Raw genomic sequence first — 18,834 nt, 5'->3', positions numbered from 1 at the left:
ACCACTGCCTAGCATATCACCAGTGCCCATATTGGGATCGAACAGACCCTCTGTAGGGTCCCCAAACGTCATCCCGTCCATACTTCCAGTGATATTATCGGCAATGTCGCCATCGCCTAGTGTCTCAGCGAGCACAGCCCCCCCGAGTAGACCAAGAGCGCCCCCTGCTATTCCTGCCACGATATTTGTGCCAAATCCCCTGCTAGACTGTGCCGGTTGAGCAGGGACACCAAAAGCGCGCCCTGCTATACCTGCTGCGAGATTCCCAAGTCCCCTGCTAGATTGAACCGGTTGAGCATGTACATTTTGTGCCCTTGGTTGTTGCGGTGGGGGCGGCGGGGAGGTCTGTGGCTGGAAGCTTTGACCCGGTGACTGATAAGGAACCTGTACATATCCTTGCAGTGTAGGGGACAACGCCGGAGATGGCTGGTGTCTGAATTCTGCAGGACGCTGCAAGCTTTGGCGCGGTGATTGGTGAGGAACCTGTCCTTGCAGTGTAGGGGATACATCCGGAGATAGTTGGGGTCTGAACGCTGGAGGAAAACTACCGGTTGATGAGGAGAGCACCGATGGACCTTGAGAGTGCGGGGTGGAGGGAGGCGAATGAAGAGGCTGTTGATACATCTGCGAGATTGTTTCAGGAGAAGTGGCAATAAAGGGCGGGATACTCACTGATGGAGGAGTGAATATTGGCTCTGCCCTAACTCTTGGAGGAAGAGGTGGGTTGGATGGTTGGCGACCGCTACCAGGTCGAAGAGGCACTGGCCGAGCTTCAATCGGGCTCACAGCTGATGCCCTTTGGCTTAATGGATGAGGAGGTGGTGGAGACATCGTAAGAGGCACTGGCCGAACTTCAACCGGGTTCACAGCTGACGCCCTTGGGCTTGCTGGATGAGGAGGTGGTGGAGACATCGTAAGAGGCACTGGCCGAACTTCAACAGGGTTCACAGCTGACGCCCTTGGGCTTGCTGGATGAGGAGGTGGTGGAGACATCGTAAGAGGCACTGGCCGAACTTCAACCGGGTTCACAGCTGACGCCCTTGGGCTTGCTGGGTGAGGAGGGGGAGGCATCATGGATGGCGCAGAAGTTGCGATGGGCACTAGTGTGGAAGCTACAGAGCGTCTCGGTGGAAGAGCAGGCAGAGGTGCTGTAGAAGAAGCCCTCGCAGAGGTGTCATTGCGTGTGGGGACCGCTGGGGAAACGGGAGAGATGTCCTGAGGAGTGGCTTTATGCGTAGGTTGCTTGTATGAAGGCAGCCCTTCGGATAGTGTTCGAGATGACGATGTAGCTTCCATAGACGGGTACGACTGTGACTTCTCAGAAAACCTAGGCATTGAGTTTTCTGCAGAGTGACCGTGCGAGTTCTCTTTGACATCCACAGGCGCTTTCCCCAGAGAGTACGACTGTACTTCTGGCATAGCTAGGGAGATTCGCGGTGATCCCGAAAGAGGTTCTGGAGAAAGTGGGCGAGGGGCCTCGACGATTGAAGGAGTATCTGCGACTGCTGAAGGTACGGCCCCAGATACAGCATCAAACTCATGCGATGTAGGCAAATGCACATCAGGGGGTGCTAGCACTATGGGTGCTTCAGTATGATACACGCTCGCCGTGGTCGCGCTGCCAATGGACTCGTCGAAGTCTGGGGGAGGAGGTTCATCATCAACAAGGGAATATAACGGTACTTCTTCGGAACCGCCGATATGAGGACTCTCAGCCCGTACAGATGCAGGCAAAGGATGACTTTCTTGAGTCGCGGGCTCGGGACTAGAATAGATCACAGCCACTTGAGCTGAATCTCCTGCGTGATCCTCCGAGTATGGGCTAAACTCCCTTAAGGGTGTCTCCGGTAGAACAGGTGAGACTATGGCATTTCTTGGCATCACAGGTGTTGGGTTGGGTGGGCTTCTACTGCGCGAGCCCGCCTGACTTGACCATTGAAGGTCGCCAGCTGGCGATTGGGGAGGCACATTGGAGAGTTCCACTGGAACTGGGCCACGCCTAACGGGTGCTTGCAGGCCATATGGTGCCTGAATAGGAACCGAGGAATGGGCCACGGAGGTGCTCGAGGCGGAACTAGCAGACTGAGGGCGCCGGGCTCGTGGGGAACTAGTGCCTCGGTCAGGTACCGGTGACTGAAACTCTAGCTTTGAGACACTGCTATGGTAGAAATCAAGGGCAGAAACAGCTTGAGGGGCGGTGTTAGGGGCGGTGTTCAGTATCAGAGACGCTCTTGCACCGTGAGGAGGCCGTGGGCCAGCCGGAACTCGGTTGTCTGGAGATTCTCCACGTCCAGAAGAAGACCGCCTATTGCTGGTCTGAAGAGTGGTCTGTGCCTGGGGCTGCTTACCCAACGAACTGGCATACAGGCGCTGGGCGTATGATTGACCGCGTGTAGACGCGGAAGCCTCAGCTGTAGACTGCAAAAGTGGTGCTGGCTGTTGACCAGGCGTTTGCCCCGGCTGCTTTCGCTGGATGGTGTAGTGCAGAACAGGTTGCCCAGAGACAACAGAGCGCGCATATGCTTGCGCAGGAGTGACTGGTGCTGCATAAGTGCTGGAATTAGGCGCTGATGCAGACACAGTCCTAGCACTAGTCGGCGGAGACTGTGTTGGAATTGTCTGCTGGTGAGGCGACCTTGATCATGAATTGAGATACTTGAGAACCACCACTAAGAATTCTTTCAATTTACTCACCAATTTACGCCAGCCTGTGCAGAGAGACCGTCTGCGGGCACGACACCAGCATAAAAACTCATTAGTGGGAACGATTGAAACTGCAGGATCCGACACACGAGAATACCCCATACTTTATCATGCTCATGCAAGGTACAACCAGGTACCCACGAATATAACGGGCCCTTGTGTCTAGGCTCGTCTATCAATCAATGCTGTGACTGATGCTGATGGACCAACGTTAACATCATGCGCCAAGGCAGCCACAAGGCTCGCCAAGCACCGCATGGGTTGATCAACCCATTATCGCTTTCCTCTCGTAGTATCAGACACCCTCCAGGAGCTTCTTTCCTCGAACGACGATGACCGCCAGTACTGTGTATTCTAGTGGACAGCAGTAAAGGGCCATTCCCGGGCCTGTCATCTCGCACACACGGCAAAGACTTCCATTACGTCCCTGGCTCGCCGTAACCGTGGTCCGTGACTATGTTTACCTCGAGCATTCCTGATGGCTGGCGCAACTTGAAGTGGCTCATCTCTGTGGAGTGTTAACTTACTAGCATCTCTGGTTATAATAGAAGCCATCAAGAAGCAATACTCTGTTCCCGTACGCTCTTCATATGAAGGAAGGACTGCCTTCTTTCGATAGGTCGTCTAGCTAGGGGAGACTGTCGTCATCTATTCCAATAGCTAATTTGGTGACTTACACAGTACTTGATTCGCACTTGACAAGGGGGTGGAACTCCGTGAACAGGTGATGTCGCAGCTAAAATTTACTGAGCTTGGGTTCACAGTGTGACTAGACAAGCTTCGCATTCACCATATGGGAGTATACAATTGGTCACATACAGACGCCGCATAGCCAGGCGCTCATCAATTGTGCCACAAGGTCCATTGCATAAATCCAAGCATTTAGAGTACTATTTACAAACACAAATCCACCAGACTAGGCGCCAGAACCCAGAACCATGCATTTGCGGTATCGAACCAAGTATGTAGTTTACCAATCTCCGCCTCCGCCATTGTCGCCATTGTCATTACCGTTGTCGTAGCCATTGTCATACCCTGCCAGATGTTTAGCTACATCCATGGGAACACGAGCAAAGTGACTTACCTTGGTCATAGGCCTGTTCTCTTTCATTATCTTCATGGTCCTCAAAGGCATCCATGAGGAGGGCTCCGCCCACTAGACCAGCACCGCCTGATCCCGGGCATTAGTCCTGCCAGTATCGCACAGCAGACTAAAGCTTACCAGCCAACAGAGCAGTGCCCATCCCTGGTCCACTCTTCCTCGGCGGAGCCTGCTGCTGCTGATAGACGGGTTGCTGGGGCTGAGAAGACATCCTGCCAAAGAAGCCTGCCGAAATGGTTTGACATCTAACACGAACGGTTCATGGACTCTTACCTCTGTCTCCTGCAGGTGGGTAGCTCTGGTACCCAGCAGGGGGCGGATTGCCGCCATATCCAGCAGGGGGCGGGTTGCCACCATACCCACCACCGTAACCACCACCGTAAGAAGGCGCGTAACCACCCGAAGTGGGACCCTGGTTGTAGCCGCCATCATAAGGAGAGCGGTTGAAATCACGATTAGGAGGGGGAGGGCCAGGGGGAGGAGTATACTGGGGCGGGCCGAGGGGATGCTCCCAAGATGATCGGGGAGGTTGTTCCATCTCATTCACATAAAACCTGCATTTTAGAGACTTGATAAGGTGTCAAGGAGCGTGGCGGGAACGTGCAGCATACCATGCTTTGTATCTATAGATTACGATGATCAGGAGCGCTTCGTGAGATTATCAGATTGTACATACTCCCAGTTGTATTGCGCAAGCCAGCCCCTCGGAAGAGACCTTGAATCAGGATTTGGGGGAGGGGAGGACATGGTATAGAAAGTTGAAACGAAGTGATAGCGTTGGCAGGATTGTGGGTTGCTGTTTATATAGGTCGGACCAGGCTGTCCAGCCGCTGGCCACACGTCTGACAAGTCACGCAGGTGACTTACTACGAATTGGTGGGCACAGGATTGCTGTGCTTATAATACGCAATATACGTAATCCCTACGTCCGACGAAGGCCTGAGGGCCACTGAAGAATAGTATGTATAGTATTCAAAAGAATCAATAGCCATATGCTTGCTGACGATAAAATAGTGGAGTATATGTATCATACGAAGAAGAGCGAAGGTAGCCAACGTGTCAACAATAGAATCCAATCACAGAAGGGAGCTGTTGATAAATCTTTTATCACTTTCTGGACTTCTTTGGAGGAGGCGGAGGAGGAGCTTCTTCCTCGGAAGAATCAGTATCGGCTTCAGATACGGAGTCAGAATCTTCATCTGTGGTCGCCTTAGCTTTGGCTGTCGGGGCCGGTTCATCGTCTGACGACTCTGCATCTGAGGCTTCTACTTCCGAAGCATCCTCTGCCTCCGAACCTGAGCTTTCAACAACCTCTTTAGATTTCGGGACCACCTTGCCAGCCTTCTGATCAATAAGGTCAGCGGAGGTCAGAATTGATACAAAAGAGCGTACAGGAGCGGCAGCCTTCTTGGTGGTCTTGGGGGCAGCCTTCGCAATCTCCTTCGTTGCGGGAGGTTCTGATGCCTCTTCTTTCTTCTTCTTCTTCCCGCTGTCCTTGACCTCTGCAGGAACGTGGTCGGGATTTTGGGCGTTATATGCAGCAAGGTCAACTTCGTGCTTCTTCTTAGCCCTGCCGTGTTGATCACGGTAGAACTGATGGTACGAATGAGCGATGACCATGAGCATACACTTGACAAGCACGTACATTTTTCTTTTCTTCGGCTAACGTCTTCCACTGGTCACCGATGAGTCTTAGCAGCTCCTTGTTAGACATGTCTGGATGTTCCTTCTTGTACGCGGAGCGAATGTCATTCTGGAATAGGATGTACGCGGAGGCAGGACCCTTTGGTGCATTGGGATCCTTGATTCTCTTTTCACGCTTCTTCTTTCTGGGGAGACCATCCTCACCAATGTCAAGCGCGACGAGCTTGCGCTTACGCGACGGTTTCGCGATTGCCGCGTTCAGAAGTTCGGTGAGACTATTTACAGTGGGTTCATCGATGGGTACTTCGGTGACAGCCTTGGAAAGAACTTCGGCAAGAGCACTGAACTGACGCGCGGCATTATTGAACTTGATCGCGAGCTAGATAGGAGAACGCGTTGAGAATGAGCAGACGCGACGATGGGAAGATATATGGGAGAGCACGGACCTGAGCCTTCTTCTCATCAAGGTCAAGTTCTTCCTTCGGCTCCTTGGGTGGCATAATGATTAGGAAAGGAGGGTAGTGAGAAAAAGACAAGGGAAGGATTCAAATGTGAAAAATCAACTTTGTTGATGCTTGTAAGCAATTATAAACTTTTGTTTGTTGACAACTATTAGGGTTAATCCTATTGAAACAACTAATAGGAAATCAGGTAAGCTAGCGATAACACTAGGTAAGTTAAGCGCAAACCTGTGTGTGTGTATAGCTCGGTTGACGACCCGTGGTCTAATGATAAGACTTTTGGGTTACACGTGTGAGAGAAGTGTGATGTCGAGTAGGATCCTTTGAGTTGGACATTCTACACGACTAGCATGGACAACGTTAATGACAACGAACAACCAACGTTGACACGATGTCCAATGATGCCGAGTTGCCGAATAGGTAAGACCTGATTATTAAATCGGAGATTCAAAAAAGAAGATCATGTGGGTTGTTCGCAGTGGCGACGAAGCTGACACTCGCACCCTCAACTGAGCCAGGTCTCTCAGGCAGTTGAGGCCCGTAGAACGCACTGCAAAAAAAAGGTGATAGAAGGCTTGTATACCGTTTACATTTCTTTCCTGCTTTTCCTGCGTCTCGTTGCACAGAAATAAGCCGTTTAGTGTTGCCCCAATAACGCTTGAGAACGAAGCAGCAGAAAAAGAAGAAAACAGTCCTTATGGATTTGTATTCGAATGCGCAAAACTGGGCCCAGAATTTAACTGGAGGCACTCCATCCACCGACGACTGGAAAGAACAGTCGTCCCCCACAAATGGACAAGGAGGTCCTCCTGGAACAACTGCGCAGCAGTCAAGTCTCGATTTGAGCGACTATACAATAGGTGACCTTGCGGGTAAGCATCTCTTCATAAGCGCCCGTGCTCCAAACACGCTCTTGAGCGCCCTTGAAAAAAAAATGTTAAAATAATGGTTATTAGGACCTTCAACCTCTTCATCGATATCCCAACCACCTGCGTACTATGGAGGTCCATTCAATCCATTCTACTTGCCCTCTGTTCCCGGTCCCTACAATGCCGTACCGTATGGTTCGATGTCAGCCTGGACTAACCCGCAAAGTCATCTACCCTTGTCAAACTACTCTACGCTGAATGGTGCAACTTCCTCTTCCACGACTTCCTCTCAACAGTCCTCTCAGCATCAGTCGCCTCCCGCACAAACCCAGCAGCCAATGATGATCGAGTGCGTTACATCTCTTTCGTATGCTCTCTAACTTTACTCACTTTTACCACAGCCCCGCATTGACTACCATGAACGGATCTGGATCGGAACCCTCGCGACAATATACGCAGTCTCCAACTCATGTACCTCAACCCACTCCCCAATCTCAACCACGACATCCATATCAATATCAGCATCCTACTTTATCGATTAATCCTGCCTATGTTCTTCCCGCGCATTTTTATTCTTCGCATTTAAATCAGCATCAACCCACATCACAGTCTCAAGGCACTCTTTCGCCCCACGTTCTTCATTCACCTACTTCTACAATGATGGGTCAACTATCTTCCTTCTATGCACAATCGCCATCTACGCCTTCAACTTCCACAGCAACGACAGGGACCTCCGTTACTGCTGCTCCCGCACAACCACCGACGATAAACATTCAGGCTCGAAAGGATAGTTTTGTCACTGATGTCAGACCTCTTTTGCAGCCCAACGCGTTCGGCGGTGCACGTGCTATTAACAACCTTGTTAATCTCATCGACGACTTTGGTTCTGAGGAGGTTGAACCCACGCTACGGATGGAAATCCTCACCAAGATCCGGGATAACGCCGGCAATCACTACTTTCGGGCGTGGTCCGAAAATAGTACTGCGATGGACATTACTCGGGAATGGCTAAAAGCTGCTGCTACCGCCAAGTCTGACACCCCGTTGGTTGAGACCGTAATGCCGTTACTTCACGTATGTTACACATATTCAAGGCTGCAAGTCGCCTCTAATACTGTGCAAAGATCATTGACAGGTTACCACTGTCGGTCGAGTCACTCAAGTCCTCGAAGCTAGGGAAGCTCATCGTCAAGTTAGTCAAGGAGCCTCCAGCTCCAGGTGAGCGTTTGGTTTCACAAACATCCACTCATGCGGTCTCCGTGAGACTTCGCGACACGTGTACGATCTCGGCCTTGCAACCAAAGTTTGCGTGTCTGTCGTATTATTACTACTTGCTTGAGTCAACGAAAATTACATGTATCTAACTCTTGTTTGATTTCTGTGTTGCCCAAATGTGCAGCGATCAAGGACATGGCATCGAACTTGGAACGGAGATGGCGGCAATTGGTCGAAACTGCCCAAAAACAGGCAGAAAATACTCAAACTGAGGGTGGGTCACGTCAGTTCGTTGTACTAGTGAACAAGCGCTCATCAATTTGTGCTTTGCAGATTCGAAGCTCAAAAAGCGAAAACCTGTTGAACAGCCATCCGCAAAAGCGCCACCACCCGCGAAGAAGGCCGCCGTAGCTCCTACCGCCTCCGCGTCGAAGCCAACGGCGGTGAAGAAGGAGATGAGAAATATCATCGCCGTCAAAGATGCTCGTTCCGATTCCTCGTTCTTTTCTGCGCCGAAACCGAAAGCCAAGTTACCTAGCTTCAAGAAAGCTCCCGCGCCTGTCAAGAGGGAACCTGATCTCAATGTTGCGCAACCATCGTCGATCGATCCATTCCAGGAGGCATTGAAGTCGATGGGTAAAGGGCGCAGGGACTCTCCAGCAACGCCCACACCGCCACCAGCTTCGATGTCGATTACGCCTCCCCTGATGACTTCTGGAAGAACAAAGAGGAAATCTGTGACTTGGGCTCCTGATGGTCAGCTAGAATCGATCCGGCTGATAGAACGGGCTGTGTACGATGATGACCCCGTTGATGTCAGCATTCTACTCTCGTTTTTTATGTTGGCTACAGTACTTACATTGATGTCACGAATACTTGTTTGTGGTTTGTTCATATAGGGCGTTCATACTGCTCACAGTTTACGCGATCTGGATCGGGGAGAGGGTGCTGCTTTACACGCTCCCCTATTCGAGGAGGTTATCGATTGGACGGACCCAATAAGTGAGCAAATTATCATCGTTCTCATGAGCCGCGACCAATTAATATCCACAATCTATAGGTCTCGAATTCGATCTCGAATTGTCCCAACGCGGCCAGAATAGTGCAGAAAAGACGACTCAGGAGGAGCGTGAGCAAACAGCTTTGGGTGCACTATATATGTCGCCAGCACAGATACCTGACAGTCCTGGCGAGCCCACGACGATCATTGGTGATGACGAGATAGATGTGGACGTGAAGGCTATGACGGTTGGGTCAGAGTGCGATAATATCTTCTGGAGAGAAGCCGATTTGCCTCAGCCTAACGCTGCATCTGTCGCTGATCTCGTAGGTCAATTATCGGGAGGTTTTGATTTGATGAGTGCGCCCAACAGCGCGGGCATCCAATCATTTGGCTTTGATCCCGCACTGCTTTCACAATTGCCTATAGCCCCAGAACAGGTGCAGGAATTGATGCAGCAAGCTCAAGCGCTGTTCAATCAGCACCCGTCTGGAGCCGGCGTACAGTCCCAATTTGGAGGCACAGATCAGAACTGGAATCCGAATGGCGCCACCGGTGATTATGGTCGAGGATATGCTGACAACGGCAGTGCTCGCGGGCGGTGGGCAGCAGATAGGGGTCAGTTTCGCGGTCGCGGACGTGGTCGGGGACGGGGAGAAGATGGATCGTATAGAAGTAGTAAACGAAAACCATGCAGTTTTTTTGCAGAAGGAAGGCGAGCATCAAACATACCAAATTCTGGGTCGTGGGACTAAAACTGATTCAACGTAATAACAGGTGCAGATATGGTGATCAGTGCGATTTTAGCCATGAACCTATCTATTCGTGATGCAAATGCGGGAGGAGTTTAGAGAGATGGGTGGCAGCATCATATACAGCATTTGAGCATGTTTTGTGGACTAACATTTTTGATATCCGATACGATGGCATCTTGATAGTCTATCCAAGTAAGCGCTGCGGGCCCGCACGAAAAGAAGCTGGACACGCAATATTGTTGTGATGATACAGAAAAAAGCTATAAATAAAAACAGATGTATGTAAAGCAATTCTACTTGACAATGAGCGTGGCAAGATACATCCCTAGCAAAGATAGAATATGTCGATATCGAAGCTGGTATATTCAGCATCATACAATGCGACAAAACAATATGATCGCTCAGATCGATCGACGACGAAGCAACAAAAGAAATCCCGAATATATAATCACCCGCTATCGTTTGTGCAACTTTCGCGGCTTTTTTGAAGTCTCGGCGTTTGATTGAGAGGGCGAATTGGTATCGTTGTTCTTGCGTTTGAGGGTAGCAGAGGTCATGGAAGGCGTTGTCATGCCAGATTGGGAAGGTGTGGGCGCATTGGCTGGATTTGAGGAGTTTGGGGGTGCGGTGCCAGATGCAGTTGGGGGTCTGGTCTGCTTTTGTGAATCAGCCGAAGGAGGGAGGTTTTGGGGGGAGTGCGCGGAGGGCCCAGGATGCGGTACTGACGGTGATGAAGACATGCCATGATACAATGTCACCGCTGGCGATGTTGAGAGCCCGTTCATTGTCTGAAAGGGGTGAAATGGCCCATTTGAGAGAGGCATGCCCATGTAGGATACTCCATGAGACCCTTCTCGTAGCTTGTCCGCCAGCTTTGCAAGAGCGTCTAATCGATCCAGCAAGTCAGCGATCGTTCACCAATAGTCTCAACAAGCAAACATTACCCATTGGTCCCAGCTTAGTTTCATTCGCAAATGCGATCAGATCGGTCATCTGACTGACACTTTCTGCCAACTACCGAGCCTTGTGTTCAGCAAAAGAGAAACACGGAGCTGAAAAAATACGCACCTCCAAACATCGCATCGTCGCTTGCGGAATCCCAAATGCGTTCACAGGTTCTCCCGGTATCGACGCATGGTCGATCATAACTCTAGGTTCTTCCCATATCCTCTCATCATCCATCCTATGCATTACCGTCCCGTTCGGACTTGGCGTCGGTGCTGTCCTCACCCGTGGCGTTTTCGGCGACTCCGATTGCCTATGACCCATCACCGAGTCCAAGGCGATGAACTTTTCGTGATGATTTGCATCGAATTGGAGGTGGTCGAATTTGAGGGAGTATGGCGGTGTTTGGGAGGGGGCGGTGTTTGGGTGAGGGATGATGAGAACGTGGACTGTGAGCGGGCCCCGAAGTGTGACTGTGTACCCGTTGGTGTATCGGTATGTCCAAACAGCCGCAACACACTCCACTACCGCGTGGTGCTGTGACAATAGCCGTTCCCGAGCACCGTCTAGCGAGAGTGTCATGGACTTAACGCCAGATTGGGTGGTAACAAGAAAAAACCGAGGCAGTATAGGGACGCCGATCTCTAATGCCGGAACGGATGAGCAAAGTTAAAATTTGAAACGTTTATGACTGACCGAAAGGCTTTGCTTCATTCCGCTGGTTATCTTTCCATAGGGTGAATTTCATTATGGCCTTTGGAGTGAAGTAGTCTTTTACAACACTTTCCCAGTGTGATAGCTGATGTTTCTACCGAGGATTCATGATTGAGGAATGATATTAATATGAAATGACGTACAGTGGGGTTTTCAGCTGAAAGTACTCCGCTGAATTGAAGCAATCGAACAAGACCCTGTCCAAGACCAACAGGCATGGCCACACTTCGAGAGAACATGAGTAAAGCCAAGATAAGCAATCCGAATAACACTTACACAGGGGAAGGGCGAATGGGAGGCGGAGCCGACGGCTCCGAGGACGGCGCGGTCGTAGCAGGAGGTGCAGCAGCAGCACTCGTCGAAGACTGTGGCGGCCGTGGAGCTATTGGCTGTTGCCCTGGAGTTGCCTGCCGTTGTTGATGCGGTGACGTCTGTGCTTGTGTGATAGGTGGTATACGTGCAGGAGGAAGGAGACCGCTGGAGGATGGCGGTGGAAGCTGGGAATGCGAGGTTCGCGGTGTTTGCGACGGTCCGGCTTGTGACGGTGGTCTTACAGAGGGACCCTGTGGTTGTGACTGGGGTCTTGGAGGTTGTTGTATGTGACCTGCCATAGGATCGGACTGATGGGGAGAATGTTGGTGGGGAGGTGGGGGTTGTCGAGGTGGCATGGAAGGATGTACACCGGACGTGGGATGAGATGGGGGACGAGGGGGGACGTTTACTGGGGTCTGGATGTTGTAGCTACCGCCAAAACTGTTATCAGGAGGCTGCATATGCTCAAACTGCTGGGCCGGGGTGAGGAATCCAGTGCGACTGCCTGACATGGCATCTGTGAGGTTCTGCTGCATTTCCATGTCACCCTGGCTGGATGTGGGCACAAAAGTGGCGAAGGAGGGGTTGGCAGACGGTATTCGATTACCTACGGGGCCAAAGCCAGGGTTGTACTGGGGATTCTGGATACCCATGAACACTCCATCGCCAGGATTCATCGGACGAGCTCCAGGGGGTTGTGAAGGACCTGGTGTACCCATAATCATATTTGTGGGATGACCTTGGGGAGGACCTGTAGGACGAGGGGAAGAAGATGTGATTGGATGGTGCGAGTGCGATGGAAAACCATTTGGGGGCATGGTTGTAGGAGTTCCAACTTGGGGAAGACCAGTTGGTTGTGATAGACTGTTCATCAACTGGGGTTGGGATGACTGAGTTCGCATTTGATTTTGACCTTGAGAGCGATTAAGAGCGATGGACAACTCTGGTGACATTGACCCAGGAATTGGGCCAGGAATACGGGACATCATGGGTTGAGCGGATGGTTGGCGTAAATGAGCAGGGATATTATTTTGTGCATTCATTGGGGGTATGCCTGGCATATTTGGTTGACCGGGATGGATTGCTTGGACGTGATTGACCTGATTGAGCGCCTGTGGATGAGAGGCGACTCGTCTGACCTGACCAAGATTGTTCCCAGCTTGAGACATCATGTTGCCCGAAAAAGGGATTGATTGTAGAGAGTGTTGAGGGATAGAATTCATATGAGAATTAGCTTGTGAGGCTACTGCTGCGGTGTTCATCTGAACATTCTGTGCCTGCTGCTGCTGCTGTTGCTGCTGCTGGTGTTGTTGATGCTGCTGCTGCTGCTGCTGCATATGTTGTACCTGCTGCTGCTGCTGCTGGTGGTGACGACGACGGAGCTCATATGCTGTGTTTGGCATACTGTTTTGGGATTGTGGACCGGGTGCGAGTAAATTCATTGGGTTGGTGGGCATGAGCGAGACGTGATTCAGAGGAGGCTGCTGCTGCTGCTGTGGGTGTTGTTGAAAGTGAGGGGAGGGGTTCATGGAGAGTTGTGACATGCTCTGTGGTCGAAGCATGTCAGGTCGAGGTTGAGCGTTCATGACGATCAAAGATATGGGAAGAGTAGAACGATGACGACGAGGACGACAAGGACAATGAGGAGCTAGAGGACGACGGCGACGACGACGATGAAGTCGACTAGCTTAACTATTAATTGAGATTGGTCGGGGGACGACAAGGGTCCAAGTCGACGTCGTCCAAGTTTGAATCTAGTCCAAGTACTACCAAGACTCTCACACGCAGCCTTCGTTTACCACGTGCTTGACAGCACAATCACCGGAATCAAAATTTTATAAACACAGCCAGCTGCTTGCACTGGACTTCGATGGTCCGCAAATTCAAGTACCATGAGCAAAAATTGCTCAAGAAAGTTGACTTTTTAAACGTATGCAGTCTTCTTTCAATCAAGGATTAAGCAGCTAACGCCATAAAGTGGAAACAAGATGCAAATATTCGTGAGATCAAAGTCATTCGCAGGTACCATATCCAGGACAGAGAAGATTATCACAAGTGAGCCTTCTAACTCCTCCGTCGATCATTCCTCACCATCACAGGTACAACAAGCTCTGCGGTGCTCTTAGGTCATTCGCACACCGTCTCTCCGTTCTACCCTCTCAGGACCCGTTTCGCACCCGCATGGAGTCCCAGCTACTCTCAAAGCTATATGACATGGGCGTACTCAACTCCCAAGCAAAACTGAGCGACGTAGACAACAAGCTCACCGTCGCTGCCTTTTGCAGGCGTCGTCTTGCCGTTTTCATGTGCATGAGCAAGATGGCAGAAACAGTCAGCGCAGTACGTTCAGACTCATTCAACTTGCACTCTCAGCTCACTTCTTCAGGCTGCAAAATTTATTGAGCAGGGTCACGTCCGTGTCGGACCTGATACTATCACTGATCCTGCCTTTCTTGTTACAAGGTGTGTCACAAAACTAATCTAGTTTGCATATTCTCACCGCCTCTCAGACATATGGAAGACTTTGTCACTTGGGTCGATACATCCAAGTTGAAGAGAACCATCATGAACTACAACGACGAGGTGAGTGATCGACTGCGAATTCACATCCATTTCTGACCATCTTCCGAAGCTTGACGATTACGATCTACTATGATCGCGCATCGACGCGTCCACAGTCGATGTCGTCATGTGTGTTACCTCCGTGCTGTCGGTTCCTCGCGGACTTAACCTTAACTCGCTTACCTTGGTCAACCTATTCTCGGTGCCGCTCTGTTGGCTGTTTTGACGGCAGGCACTCGAAGCATGTCATATTCAGACTGCCGACAACACAGCATAAAAGTCGTAACAACGCCGCAACTCATTCACATATTCTCGTGATTGTGCTAGGGTTGGGACTGATTAGAGGTCTTGATACGCTGCTATGAATAGACCTTCCAGGAGCTGCTTCTTTAACCATGTGCGGATTTGTTGTTCTTGCTACAGCCATTATCGATCATATCTTCGTTGCAACGCGAGCTGTTATTTGTATGCGGGTCGACCCGAATATGAATTGCGACATTCAGCAAACAATTACTTTTTAGGCGGTCATGAGGCCTGAGGGGCAGATGCACAGGGGCTAGCGCCTGTTTGCGTCGAATGCGATGCTTGCCAAATCAAGCAGATCACCGTGATTTCCGACAATCATTGTCTGAGTACGTACGCGGGGTTGCATTGGTCAAGTGACGACATGAGCCAGTCCACGGAGTCCACCAAATGAGGCGTAGGTCGTGCTACATTGTAGGTATGAGCGGAATTGAAGTGACTTCCAGTGTCGAACAAGCTTATATATACCTGCAGGCTGCGAGCACAAACCTTTGTACAATTTCAAGAAGCAGCTGCACCGTGTTCCCGGATCATGTACATCAAAGTGATAATCTTCATCCAAGCTTTTTCTCCCCCAGTCTCCACACATCCCTGTCACGAACGAGCCGCACAGCGCCAATCACTTTGTACACCCGTCAACCTAATAATAGATTTGCCATGGCAGTCACGTCCATGTGGAACGAACAAGGCGCTGCGACAAATTATCATTCCAGCTCATCTGCTTGTTTTCTAGCTTCGTATTGCGCGGTGCAATACTATCTAGCTACCAGGCAAGCTGAATAATCTTCCTTAGGCAGAGCATATTGAAGGAGAGTTGGTGCGATTCATATGCTTACTTCTGGTTATGGTCACTGTAATACTACTAATTGTATGGAAGGTGGCAGGACAAAGTTAAATCGATTACAGGTGCTATGCCCTCTTACAACTTCAACTTGTTCTGACTGCCGTAATGCGACAGAAAATGACATGTCCTCCGAGACCAGCATCACGCATCGTGTTTCAGGCCCACACTAGGGCACCTTGTATAGCAAATATTGCACGAGGGAGTAAGTCACAGGATGTTAGCTGCCTGATAAATGCTGGACGCTGGTCCATGGTCTCGTTTCAGGCTTTGTCAACAACTGAAACCACCAAAATCGCTCTAGCATGCATTGTTGCAATGAGCCGATCTCTGACGTGATGCTATCTCAAGCTCGGCGATCATTTCTACTATATGATAACGATGTAGATGGGTTCCACTGGCGAAACGACACACGCCATCATCAATTCCCCAGGCATCATTTTCGCCATGTCTACTGTACCATCAGGCATCCCCCTAGATACCGCTGCCATCATGTCATCAGTGCTGGAAGGTATTTTATATGGTGCGTATCACAGTGTGTTTGCTTGTATCATTCCCAGGTGACCGACTCGCTAGCGCTCTTCAGGCTTTTCCGTCCTCATGTTCATAGGTTTCGTATGGACATTTACGGACAAAAAAAACGTGCGGGACGTCAATCGGCCAATCGCTGCAGTTGCCACCCTGCTGCTCGCACTAAGCACTGCGGTTAGTTTCTCACTCTTTCATCTGGCGATGCCATCTGATGAAGTCTTCCCAGCACATAGTCATAGGGATCATTCATCTCGAAGCTGGACTGGTACAGTATCGTGACACGTACCCAGGAGGTCCAATGGCGTTCTTCTCAGACTTTCACAGAGGAACATTTGTGGCCAAGAATGCGATATACACGTTGCAAACTCTGCTTGGTGACGGAGTGGTGGTGCGTTCGGGTTGTTCTCCGCCAGCTTGAAACCCGCGTGGCTTATAGAAATACCCTTTCTGTCAAAAGATTTATCGATGTTACGTCGTGTGGCAATCTGTTTGGATTATCATCTTGCCGTGCATCATGTGGTGCGGTGTCGGAGGTGAGGTTGCAATCACACTTAGAGAGTCATGCGCTTTAATGTTCTCTCGAAGCGTTTGGTGTCTCTTCGGTCTACTACTTTTCGAAAGCAACGACTAGTGACATCGAAAATTTCTTCAGCAGCGAGCCTGGACATTGGGTCGCGACATTCCTTGCCTTCACACTTGCTACCAATGTGTTAAGTACCGGTAAGCACTTTTCTGCCCAAGCGCGATTTTGAGGCCCCGTTATGATACTGAGCTCTGAATTTTTTTTTAGGATTACTGGCATATCGCATCTGGATGATCGAACGCGAGGTCTCTGCAATTTGCGCCACGAGAACTAAAGTGCCTATATTGCGTGTGCTTATAGATGCTGCTATCTTGTACTCTGCGGCGCTCTGCTCCTCACTAATGTGTTTCGCCCTCGGGAACAATGGGCTGTATGTTATGGGTGACATGGTAATTCCGCTGCTGCTACTTGTTATCGCAAATCACTGAGCTTCGTTCGACTTCTAGAGCGTCCCGATCGTCTCCATTACCTTCTATATGGTGTTTATTCGCATCGCGACTAGTCGAAACAATCAACATTACGTCCCGGCTGTCAGTGGAGGGACAACTGACACAGAACGAAGCAATTCGCGGCAATATCCTATGCAGCCTTTGCACGGTGTATATAAGCAGACTGATGTATCCTTCATGGTTGATAGCCCGAAAGTGGCATTAGTGTAGTTATTTAACTTGATTGATCAGTATACTTTTATATAGTATACATCTATACCACTTATCTCACAACATTTCAGGCAGGAGCTACTTCGGCGCCAGGACCTTTAATTACTATATACTTAACGTTGCAAGTGTCGATTGAGGGGTCTAATCTTTCGGAAGCGGAACTGGCAAGTGTGTGCCGGATCCAAATAACAGGACAATGTGCGCACTTCGTTCTTTGCGCCAGAGTCTACTTTACATTGTGCGCTCTTGTGATAGTTCTCCCTATTGTGACCGCTTAATCTCACTTCACCCGACATAACAAACCTAGACCGTAAACCGATCAAACGAGCCCACGACCCCCCTAGCACTTTCCTCCTTTGCCCAGCCTGCATCGAACATGCAGTACCTTGTCAATATCGATATTTGAAAAAATTAGACCATCCCACTCACGCTCCATCTTGGCGCCTGGACCGCCTCGTACAGAAAACTTATGCTTGACGCTCGAAAACACCTGGAAATAATACGTGCATTTACGGGCGACCAAAATGTCTTCTGCTCGTCTACGAGAGGCGAGAGGAATAAGTGGTCTTCCTCTATATGAGAATGGGATTATGAATCAGGGTTTTACTTAGTAGCGTTCGCGAGTATTTGAAGGAATGAAGGAATTTTACCTGCGCATGAGAGAAGAAGAGGTTTTGCAGTGATCTAATGATTGTGCTTTAGTTTTGGCAGCACAGTAATATATTAAGCACGAGAAACGTACCGTCAAGTTTCTCAAAGTGGCTTTCATCGATGAATGTGGGGTGAGCCAGAGCTCCTAGAGTTCTCGCGTGAGCATCCTTCTTTCAATTTGAGAGGGGTTGGATGACGTACCAGCAACTACAGATCCGTCCGAACACAAGTCCATGATGAATGTGTTAGAGAGAGCTAGTCGCGCGAGCCTCAGTCAATGGTAAGAGAGACTGAATTCCTATAATACGAACCTAGTAGCGCGAGCCTAGAGGTAAAGTACCAGTAAACATCATGTACTGTAGAGTAGGAATAATATACGCACCTCAGTCAATGATAAGAGAGAGTGAGGTGCGATGACGGAGTTCAGTCATCTTGAGTATGAGTGACTTACCAACAGCATAGTACTTGGTTTCCTCATTCCCTGCGTAACTCATGAATATATCTCGATAAATTATGCGAGATTGGGACAAGTCACACACTATATTTTGCTTTCACGGCCTCTGGTCCGGGGACGCGTCGACAGCGGGTTTCAGTGCATTCGCAAGCCACGTATCGAGATCGCGGTCAGGTGGATGATTTGGCACGGCGTCGCCGAAGAAGTAATCCGGCCCAAGGACGAGATAGCCTAGCCCCGTCCATTTCACGTTCGTTGCATGATTTACGAGCGGACGAAACAGGACGCACCGCGAGACGCGAAATAATTCTGGAGCAACTGATTGTTCGCGAAAGCGATCCCCAGATGTCTGACAGGAAGAGTATCACTTTATGTGTTGTAGCAAAAGCAGGAGGATCAGATATGCATGTTTGGATCCCACCAAGGTCCTCGATGCGGCCAAAGGGTATGCATGTGTGTTTTACACCGGAGAAGCAGCTGCTTCAAGGGGCGGAGGCGAGTGTGGGGGACATTGTCATGATGGTGCATAT

The 18,834-nt window shown here is 50.1% G+C and overlaps 7 protein-coding genes across 7 annotated transcripts; 3 read left to right on the top strand and 4 right to left on the bottom strand.

Annotated features, from left to right (window-relative positions):
• Positions 1-3,673: 3,673 nt before the first annotated feature.
• DEU56DRAFT_909293 (uncharacterized protein) lies at positions 3,674-4,552 on the bottom strand (the record flags this gene model as incomplete). The annotated part of the gene is made up of 6 exons (XM_041357092.1): positions 3,674-3,738; positions 3,788-3,874; positions 3,926-4,030; positions 4,079-4,359; positions 4,417-4,428; positions 4,482-4,552. The coding sequence occupies 6 exons, from the start codon at positions 4,550-4,552 to the stop codon at positions 3,674-3,676; spliced, it is 621 nt and encodes a 206-aa protein (XP_041211909.1).
• A 360-nt stretch (positions 4,553-4,912) lies between these two features.
• Positions 4,913-5,648, bottom strand: DEU56DRAFT_730331 (high mobility group box domain-containing protein; the record flags this gene model as incomplete). Its single annotated transcript, XM_041348162.1, has 2 exons — positions 4,913-5,398; positions 5,451-5,648. Coding segments are annotated over 2 exons (684 nt in total), but the record flags the coding sequence as incomplete, so codon positions are not given.
• Positions 5,649-6,376: 728 nt separating this feature from the next.
• On the top strand, positions 6,377-9,989 carry DEU56DRAFT_783269 (uncharacterized protein). The gene is made up of 9 exons (XM_041352144.1): positions 6,377-6,782; positions 6,867-7,128; positions 7,181-7,853; positions 7,904-7,997; positions 8,179-8,268; positions 8,328-8,809; positions 8,894-8,996; positions 9,055-9,709; positions 9,772-9,989. The coding sequence occupies exons 1-9, from the start codon at positions 6,608-6,610 to the stop codon at positions 9,821-9,823; spliced, it is 2,586 nt and encodes an 861-aa protein (XP_041211907.1). The 5' UTR covers positions 6,377-6,607; the 3' UTR covers positions 9,824-9,989.
• Positions 9,990-10,763: 774 nt separating this feature from the next.
• DEU56DRAFT_730278 (LIM-domain binding protein) lies at positions 10,764-11,626 on the bottom strand (the record flags this gene model as incomplete). Its single annotated transcript, XM_041348155.1, has 3 exons — positions 10,764-11,338; positions 11,391-11,502; positions 11,552-11,626. 3 exons carry the CDS (start codon positions 11,624-11,626, stop codon positions 10,764-10,766), a joined length of 762 nt encoding a protein of 253 aa, XP_041211906.1.
• Positions 11,627-13,489: 1,863 nt separating this feature from the next.
• DEU56DRAFT_783263 (uncharacterized protein) lies at positions 13,490-14,808 on the top strand. The gene is made up of 6 exons (XM_041352143.1): positions 13,490-13,650; positions 13,699-13,775; positions 13,820-14,060; positions 14,107-14,183; positions 14,231-14,303; positions 14,353-14,808. Exons 1-6 carry the CDS (start codon positions 13,591-13,593, stop codon positions 14,374-14,376), a joined length of 552 nt encoding a protein of 183 aa, XP_041211905.1. The 5' UTR covers positions 13,490-13,590; the 3' UTR covers positions 14,377-14,808.
• A 1,065-nt stretch (positions 14,809-15,873) lies between these two features.
• On the top strand, positions 15,874-17,621 carry DEU56DRAFT_927768 (uncharacterized protein; the record flags this gene model as incomplete). Its single annotated transcript, XM_041358625.1, has 8 exons — positions 15,874-15,949; positions 16,013-16,131; positions 16,184-16,345; positions 16,415-16,490; positions 16,543-16,677; positions 16,748-16,929; positions 16,987-17,070; positions 17,236-17,621. The coding sequence occupies 8 exons, from the start codon at positions 15,874-15,876 to the stop codon at positions 17,299-17,301; spliced, it is 900 nt and encodes a 299-aa protein (XP_041211904.1). The 3' UTR covers positions 17,302-17,621.
• On the bottom strand, positions 17,419-18,415 carry DEU56DRAFT_783251 (uncharacterized protein). The gene is made up of 7 exons (XM_041352142.1): positions 18,390-18,415; positions 18,233-18,331; positions 18,052-18,119; positions 17,942-17,995; positions 17,850-17,883; positions 17,629-17,771; positions 17,419-17,564 (listed from the first exon to the last, which is right to left on the bottom strand). The coding sequence occupies exons 3-7, from the start codon at positions 18,083-18,085 to the stop codon at positions 17,503-17,505; spliced, it is 327 nt and encodes a 108-aa protein (XP_041211903.1). The 5' UTR covers positions 18,086-18,119; positions 18,233-18,331; positions 18,390-18,415; the 3' UTR covers positions 17,419-17,502.
• Between the last annotated feature and the right edge of the window lie 419 nt (positions 18,416-18,834).

The sequence above is a fragment of the Suillus clintonianus genome (genome assembly GCF_016758775.1).
Source record: "Suillus clintonianus strain FC179 chromosome Unknown DEU56scaffold_13, whole genome shotgun sequence".
In the NCBI taxonomy this organism is placed as follows: Eukaryota; Fungi; Basidiomycota; class Agaricomycetes; order Boletales; family Suillaceae; genus Suillus; species Suillus clintonianus.
Note: the sequence above shows the minus strand (reverse complement) of the source record. Positions and strands in the feature narration are given on the sequence as shown.